We start from the raw sequence: 8,594 nt of genomic DNA, 5'->3' as shown, positions 1-8,594 counted from the left end.
ATCATAGCACCTCCTGAGAAAGACATGTCACCCCCAGAGAGAGACATGTCACCTTCCAAGGGAGATGTGGCACCTCCTGAGAGAGACATGTCACCTTCCAAGGAAGATGTGGCACCTCCCAAGAGGATCATGGCACCTCCAGAGAGAGACATGTCACCTTCCAATGAAGACATGACACCTCCCAAAGGGATCATGGAACCTCCCAATAGGGACACAATACTTCCAAAGGAAGAGGCACCACCTCCTGAAGTTGTCATTGACACCAACTTGGAGACACCTTCAGATACAGAGGGACAGGAGCAAAGTGTTCAGAAGGAGGAGGAGCTGACCCTGGTGGTACCCAGGCCTGAGGAAGTGGGGACAGAGTCATGCACAGTCCCTTCCCCGAGCCCTCCGGTACCCAAGAGCTGCCTGAAGCACAAGGTCCTGGCTCCCAGCAGGTCCCCTGCAGAGTCTCATCTGAAAGAGTCCAGCCCCAGAGTCCAGGACAGAGCAGTTGTGCCCCCAGCCCGCCCAAGGCCTGCACAGGCTACAGCATCAGGGGGTCCAGAGAAGGCAGCCCCGGGGAGGAAGAGCGAGCGGAGTACTGAACCACAACGCAGCGTTAAGAGGTTCTCTGTGACCTCGAGCAGAGCGCGTACCCGTGCCAGCAGCTCTCGCCTTCTGGAACATTCCGGGCATGCGCCTGCAGGGGGCCGTGCACCCTTACTACGGAGTGGCCTTGCCTGGAAGAGCGAGGCGGCTCTTGATGACCTCCAGGTGCTGCCAGAGCCCCAGGACAGGAAGGCAGTGGGTGGTGACCCTCAGGACTCAAGGGACATGGGGGCTGGCCAGGCAGGACCAGGCAGCAGCCTCCAAGATGCTGATACGTGTGCTCCCTCTGTGAAGGAGCCAGTCCCAGGGGAGGACCAAAGCCCCTTCCCAGTCAAGCTACGGTCCACCTCGCTCTCACTCAAGTACAGAGACGGCTCTGCCCAGGAGGCCAAAGCCGTCAAGAGGTACAGTGCCGAAGTCAGGTTGGAGAGAGGAGGCTTGACCCTGCACCCCAAGGGTGAGCAGAGCCATGCTGGGCCTGCCCCGACTCTGCGAGGTTCCAGGTCCCCCAATGGGCAAGGGAAAGGGAAGTCCAGGTCTCCTGAGCAGTCCAGCATCAAGCCACCCCTGCCCAGGAAGCCGCTCCTGCAGAGCCTCACCTTGCAGTACCCACCCGCCAGCCTGGATGCCAGCCCTGGGGAGTCTGAGAGACTCATAGCGGTCATCCCGCCTCCCGAACCCAGAAAGGAGAAGTCTCCCCAGCAGGGAACTGGTAAGAGCCCTCCGTGGGTCTGTTGGGAATAGATGGGTCAGCAAAGCAATGTTTCCCGGAATGTGTTACTGGGGCGCTCATGAAACCTGTACAAAAAGAAATGGAAGAAAAGATCGAATCCTCTTATCACCGCTGACATGTTTGAGCGTTAGGGAGTGAGATTGTCACACATGCCTGCACAGGCCCCGGGATTCAGTCACCGTCGCCGGAGTAGTGGGACTAGCATGACGGCTAGAGCTTGCTGCTAGGGAAGAGGAATGAAGTTTGGGTCCCAGCATCCATGTCTGGTGGCTCACAGGGGGATCATTGCCTGTAACCCCAGCTTCATGGGTTCTGAGATCCTCTTCTGACCTCTGCAGGCACCCAGACTCACACACACACATGCTACAAACAGATACATACATACCCATTCACATATGTACAAATAAATATTTTAAAGGAATCGGGAATATAATGAAGATAGACGGCCAGATACTAGGATGTGTGTGGATACAGAAAAACCATGTATGTAGACATAGTAAGGAAATCTAAAAACCAATGGTGCAGAATATCCCCAGGCTCTAGGGGGTGATGCAAGAGTTTCTCCTGCTTTTGATCTCAGAAAGCCAACACTGTGAGGGCTGATTTTGATGCAGGTTTTCCCTGAGCCTAGTCTCCTTCTGGCTTGGGAAAGTTTTTCCGACCTTATCCCCCCAAGAAAGTTTCTTCCCCTACACTAATCAGGCTTCTGCAGCGTGGCCTCACGTGGAAATCATGCTGTGGGTGGTTGGAGTCAGAAGAGGGTCAGCCATGACTTCCTGTCCCCTAAGGGAGATGATGTTAGGTTTGGGACGCCGTTTAATAATAGCCTTTGAAGGAAATTGTCTTTAAGACGAACAGAGACAAAATAGATGATTTGTATCCCTCTGACTTATTTACCATGTTCCAGATCAAACGAAATCTGTTAAAGTGAGCATCTGCAACCCAGTTAAAGAAGTCACTCATTGCAGGCTTATGATATTAATGGGAAAATAAAATTATACAACTGGTGGGTCTCTCTCTCTCTCTCTCTCTCACACACACACACACACACACACACACACACACACACTTATGCATTTAACAGAGAGACTGGAGACCTTAGCAACAGTTTTTCCATGGCAAATTTTATTTTAAAATGTTCTGGGCTATTTTTAAGAAACTCCTATAGGAATCCACTTAAGTTCTGCTCTGTGGGACAGAGAGGAAGCCAAGCTTGGTGGCTGTCTTGAGAAATCCAGAACCCTGAAAAGCAGAAGCAGGCACAGGAAAAAAATGCTCTCGAGGAAACACCGTCAACACAGGTTCAAAGATAAACTGATGTTTCTATGTCCGCAAGAAGCCAGGAAAGCATGGAGTTTATAAGGCACTTTGAGTTCCTAGAGGCTGCTGGAGGACCTCAGAACCTTGGGGCATAGCTTTCTTGGTCCGTGAGCCTCTTGCCTCAGTGATGCGTGTTCGGTGATTTCCTTGCCACTGCACCAACAGAGACTTTGAGGGGAGGGCCAGGTCCTAGTTGAGGATCTGCTCTGCACATTTTCCGTGTGTTATGAGGCAGCTGTCGAGCGACCCCAAAAGCTGTTTTCATGGAGAATTGCTTTGTAGGTGAAAGTTTGAGGTCATCACCATCTGCTTCCATGGTCCGTGACTGGGAATGTCTCTCAAGGGCCCAGCAAGCAAGCAGAACTCAGGGTCACAGCTAGAGCTGAAAGGGGAGACGCTTCGGGGGCGACGTTTGGTCTCTTAATTACGTACGACCTCTTCCACGCTATAAAATGTCCAAGATAGGCAGGGGCAGAAGGATTATGAGTCAGAAGCAAGGTTGACCTAAATAATGAGGCCTAAATAAATGTGCCTGGGATGGTGTGCAGAGAACCCGTGTTTTGTGCATTGCTCTGACTTACTACACAAAGGTGAGACTGTCTTCATTTAGTGAGGACTTTGCCCAAGTCATAACTGCCTTGCCCATCTGTGTACACTGACATTTTCTAATCCACAGAAATAGCAACACATTCCAACGTTGAGAGCAAAGTTGGGTTCCTCTGCTCGGCGCCAGGAATGGTTTGTATTTTCCTGAAAGGGCAAAAGAATAGGAGTTACCCAGAGTCTGTTAGGAGCCCATCCTCCCAGGGGCTGTGATGCGAAAGACTAGTGTCGGGACTAGGGTGCTGCCTGGTCCCCCTTCTCCGCAACCCCACTGTGGGGTCTGCAGGCTGCCTCCGACAGACCGGAGCAGAATCTCAGGTCTGTGTGGTCGAGCCTCACCTGGGAAAGAGTCCCCACACCCAGCTCTGTTCGCGGCTCCTTTCGTTAGCATGACTTCGATACTCATCCTCACTGTACCAAACTATAGCAGCTGGAGGCAATTTAGTTCATATAAAGCATATAGATAATGAAAGATCTAATGGCAATGTTCATCCGCTTCTTAAGCCTTGTGCTGTTTTCTCCCTTGTGGTGGCAGGGACTTGGTCCAGAGTTCACAGGTAGGGCTGCTGCTACCCCACCCTCCTCCCAGGTGCGCACCATAAAGTGAACGTGTTGGGGGTCTCAGATGGGTGCACTAAAGCACTCCAGCGTCTCCAGCTGCTCTGTCCCCAGCACTGATGCTTGCCCTGCCCTTCCACACCCCGGGGTTCCCTTCGAAGGGAACAGTAAACCTTTCAGCGGTGGGATGAGGGCAGAAGGCACAGGAAATATTGTAATAAATACTGGAACCCAGTTTGCCAAAGGGCTGGGCATCAGGAGATACAGAAGCGTGATGCCGGGTGTGTGCTCCTCAGCACAGAGCAGGCCTGTCTACTGACCTGAGCCACAGACTGCTGATTTGCTGTGAGAGGAAGACAGCCTAGGTTAGCTAGCTTGTTCCTTTTCCAAGACATCTTCCTTCGTCCTGTTGGACCAATCCATCTCAGGGGCTAAATTCCAGGCCAAGAAACAGCTTCCCACACACATGGCAGGAGTTATTTTTTAAAAGGTGGTAGTGTCTTGTTTAGAAAAATTCTAAGATACAGAAAAAGTTAGCAGTGAAGCCTGGTATACTGGCACCTGCTTGTAATTGTAGCTGTTTGGGAGGCAGAGGCAGACCAGTGGCAAGTTGGAAGCCAGCCACTACAATTCAGCAATTCTCTGCCTCAAAGTAATGTTTCTAAGGGGTAGAGGGATTATCTCATGCTTTAATTTGCTTTTTATTGTTATGATAAAACACCATGACCTAAAGCAACTTGTAGAGGAAAGGGTTTATTGATCTTCCACACCCTGATCACAGTCCGTCATTAAAGGCAGCCTGGGTAGGAACCCAAGAAGGGCAGGAACTGTGAGGCAGGAACTGAGGCAAAGGCCGAGAAGAAAAGCTGCTCACTGACTTGCCTCCAGACTCGGGTTCAGCTCCCTTTCTTACAACTCCTAGGACCACCTGCCCAGGGTGGCATTGCCCACAATGAGCCGGTTCCTCCCCTATCAATCAAGGACATGCCCCCACAAACATGCCTACCAGCCACAATCTGATAGAAGCATTTTCTCATCTGAGCTTCCCCACACCCCAGATGAACCTAATGATGTCTGTCAAGTTGACAAAACACTAACAGCGCTGCCTTGCGTGCACAAAGCTCTGTATTCAATCTTCTGGACCTAGTTGGATTCTTTTGGAAGAATACCCACCTGTATCTTGATGTCTTTTCTAGGAAACCGTCTCTGTTCACACTTAGGTTTCTTGTCAGCCTTATCCTTTCCATGTTTCCCGGCCTTTCCTGTGCTTCTCCAAGTGTGTGCCTCTGAGAAATGGAGATGTTTCACTGTGGAGGAAGAGCGGATAGAGACTCCCCCATCTCCTTGTCCTTGAAAGCTTCCTAGTGCAGCAACCTCTCCCACAGGCAATAAAATCGGGAAGAAGACAGATCAGACGTTACCGCAGGTCGCCGAAGGGCCTACCATGCAGTAGGACACGAGAATTCTTTAGAGTATCAACTCTAATCTACATCCTATCCCTGACAATTTTCAGAATCTAAGCATGCATTAAAGCTCAAACCTTAACAACAAAAAGGGAGAATGTTACTGTGTGTAAAGTTTAAAATAACTCTTAAATATACAAGGCGCAAAGCCTCCTCTCCACCCTTTTCTGAATGCGGTCTAATCCCATCCTCCAGAAAGAGCCCCTGCAAAGAGAACCATGCCCATTCCTTCCCACACACCCTGCAGTTGTGGCTCTGACCTTCTAGGACAGGCACATGCATGACTTTTTTTCACCACGTGCTATTCATACTGGCTTGTCATTTGATGTCCAAAGTCCACAATAAAGCAAGGAAGTCCTGATGATCAGCTTGAGTGACCTGGCCGCAACATTTTCAGCACTGTCTACCATGAGTAGCACCTGAAGAAGGGCATTGTGCTTGTTTTGAATCTTTTTTTTTTCTCTTGGTCACTGTCCTGGCTAGTTTTATGTCATCTTGACACAAGCTAGAGTCATTTTAGAAATGGCTCCTCAATGGAGAAAATGCCCCCACGAGATTGGCCTGTGGGCAAGTGTGGTGAATTTTCTTGACTGATGGTTGATGTGGGAGGGCTCAGTTCACTGTTGGCTGGTGCCATCCCTGAGCTGGTGGTGCTGGGTAATAGAAGAAATCAGGCTGAGCAAATCATGGGGAACAAGCCAGTAAGCAGCACCCCTCTATGGCCTCTGAATTAATTCCCACCTCCAGGTTCCTGCCTTGAGTTCTTTCCCTGATTCCTTCAGTGATGGACTGTGATGTGGAAGTGGAAGCTGAAATAAACCCTTTCCTCCCCAAGCTGCTTTTGGTCATGGTGTTTTATCACAGCAGTAGAAACCTTGACTACGACAGTCACTATACTGCGGTCACTGGTCCATTTTACTTCTGTGTCACACTGTTGGCTGTCTGGATCAGATTCCCACAAATGGACTCCTGTTCCCTGCTCACTAAGTGACTCTAGATTGTCCTCCGCGAAGATGGCACTGATCTTCAGCACAGTGGAGATGGGTCCCCACACCCACCACCTCCTGGGTAGTAAGTGGGGTTGTTAGTCCGTGCCCCACCCTACCTGGCCTGAAGGAAGAAAAATGCCAGTCATGTTGTGCAACTGGGTCAGTGAGTTTCAACCAGTCTCAACAGGAAGTACTACTGCTTTCCCTCCCCTCCCCACGTCAGTGCTCACTTTCGGGTTTGTCCCAGCACGGGGAAGCTGAACCGGGGCTTAGCAAACTCTTTGTAGGTTCTTTCCCTCCACACCCCAGACCCCCACAGACCCCCAGCACAGAACTCCCCTTCTTTAATCTGACTCCTCTGCCGTTCTCTCCCCACATCTAACTGTGGGGTGCTCCTCTTTCAAAGTTCTCCATGCCTTCCCAGCCCATGTGGAGTGGAGTTGTAATTCCTGGGTCAGGTACTCGAGACATTGTAGGTTAGGGCGAGCGACAACAGTTCTGCATTCTGAGTCATTTGCCTTGTCCCAGGCTCTCGTAATCTCCCACATCTTCTCTCTGTGAGGCACGCGTGACCCTGACCTGAGCAACGCGAATCTGGAGGGTTTGCACTCCAGAGTCTGCTGAGTTTCTCAGACTCAGAGTGTATTTCAATGAGGTTGTTGCTAATATGGGTTTTGGGAACACAGACCGGCAAAGGTGTTTTACCTGTGACATGTGGCACCATTTCACAGCACAGAGCTCTCTTCCCAAGAAAGTGCCAGATTCCTCATCTCAATGGCATAGAACACACCACGGTGAGGATTCTTCATCCTAGCTCAGGCTGAGAACATTTCACAGTGTGTGCAGAATTTAGCAGCTCAGGACCCTGACATACCCTGCGAGGTAGGGATGGTGGGACCTTGTAGGACTTCTGTGACCAGCACACCCACAGCTCTGTGATCCCCCAGTGCATGGACTGGGACAGGAGTAGACACCCCACATGCTCTTGAGTCTCCTAGGAGATGTTATGAAACTTTTTGGGGGGCTGAGCATGTGTTCCCTGTAGCTGAGCACCTTGGAGGACTGGTGGTCAATCCCAGCCACTTACGGATGTTTGGCAGATAAGGCTCCCCTGTGACCTCGCCGTGTCCTCAAAGCCCTCTTTGATGAGCTACCAAGAGGACAAAAGAACTCTGGGTAGCAGCTGAAACCCAGGAGGCATAGAAGTTGACAGGGATTTTCCAGAGCCCTTCTAGAGGTCTGTCAGGCATAGAACAAGCCCAGTTTGATAGTGGCAAGTGTCAATCAAAGAACTCTCTTATTCTCCCACCCACTCCTTCTAGACTTGGAGTCATTGAGAAAGGAGCCCAGACCCAGCTCAGGTGCCTTGCCTTCAGGGAACAGGAAACTCAACTTGACTCAGCTCTGCAGGAACTGTGTGTTCTGATGTCTTCCTGTGGATGTATGGCCATCTTTAGAGATGAATTTGGTTGTCAAAAAGTGGATGGAGTGGGAGGAGGAAGATGGTGACCATTCTCCATTGCACAGCCCCTCCATGGCATAGAATTAGCAGTTCAGAGACAGCGCAGAGCCCAGGCTGAGTAACTCTAACTTAGTCTCTCAAAGTGGAAGTTCTTAAGACTGGATACAGCAGCAGTTGGAGTCATCCAGCAATGGCTGCCTCATACCAGAGAGGCCATGAACAAGTAGTTGGTCCATCTACAAGGCTGGGTGCCTCAGTAGTATCAATCTGGCGCTAAAGGCCAGAAAGGTTCCTAGAAAGACACTTGACCTCAGTCCATGTTGGAAGCCCAAAAAAAAAAAAAAGGAAAGGAAAGAGGGGGAGAGGAAGGAAGGAGGAAGGAAGGAAGGAAGGAAGGAAGGAAGGAAGGAAGGAAGGAAGGAAGGAAGAAAAAACTGATTTCTAATACCAGCGAGTTAATGGAGTAATCCTCCTCCTCCTCCTTCTTCTGTGTTCATTTTATCTGGGCTACTGCCAGAAAGTGTCACCCACTTTGGGGTGAGTGTTCCCACATCCACTAAGGCAAGTAAGACAATGCCACACAGACTTGCCCACAGGCTAACCTGACGTAGACAGTTCCTCAGCTGAGGCACACACCTCAGATGATCCTAAGTCATGACATGCTGACATTCCAAACCAACCATCTTGGACAAGTGATCCTGGGAAAGCCACTTTACTCCACGAGCCTCAGGTTCTGAAACGTAGAAGGTCCTTAGGAATACTACGCTTGCTAGAGTTTGGACCTTGAATGCCCCTCAAAGGACGATGTGTCATGTGTTAAAGACTTGGTCCAGCTAGTGAGCCTTTTGGGATGATGGAGGAGGGTCATCTTT

At 50.3% G+C, this 8,594-nt stretch overlaps 1 protein-coding gene across 6 annotated transcripts in view; it reads left to right on the top strand.

The window, feature by feature from the left end:
- The window catches only part of Kiaa1211l (KIAA1211 like), a 125,212-nt gene that overhangs the window by 106,651 nt on the left and 9,967 nt on the right, over window positions 1–8,594 (top strand). For 4 of the 6 annotated variants that reach the window (XM_026785772.1, XM_013351087.2, XM_026785770.1 and 1 more), the window contains exon 8: window positions 1–1,306. This exon ends at the window's left edge or, in 1 of these variants, runs on beyond it. In XM_026785772.1, the coding sequence (XP_026641573.1) occupies window positions 1–1,306 (1,306 nt within the window). The remainder of the gene's footprint in view (window positions 1,307–8,594) is intronic. The other 2 variants (XM_026785774.1, XM_026785771.1) reach the window with 2 other exon arrangements.

Source organism: Microtus ochrogaster, linkage group LG2 (genome assembly GCF_000317375.1).
Source record: "Microtus ochrogaster isolate Prairie Vole_2 linkage group LG2, MicOch1.0, whole genome shotgun sequence".
In the NCBI taxonomy this organism is placed as follows: domain Eukaryota; kingdom Metazoa; phylum Chordata; class Mammalia; order Rodentia; family Cricetidae; genus Microtus; species Microtus ochrogaster.
Note: the sequence above shows the minus strand (reverse complement) of the source record. Positions and strands in the feature narration are given on the sequence as shown.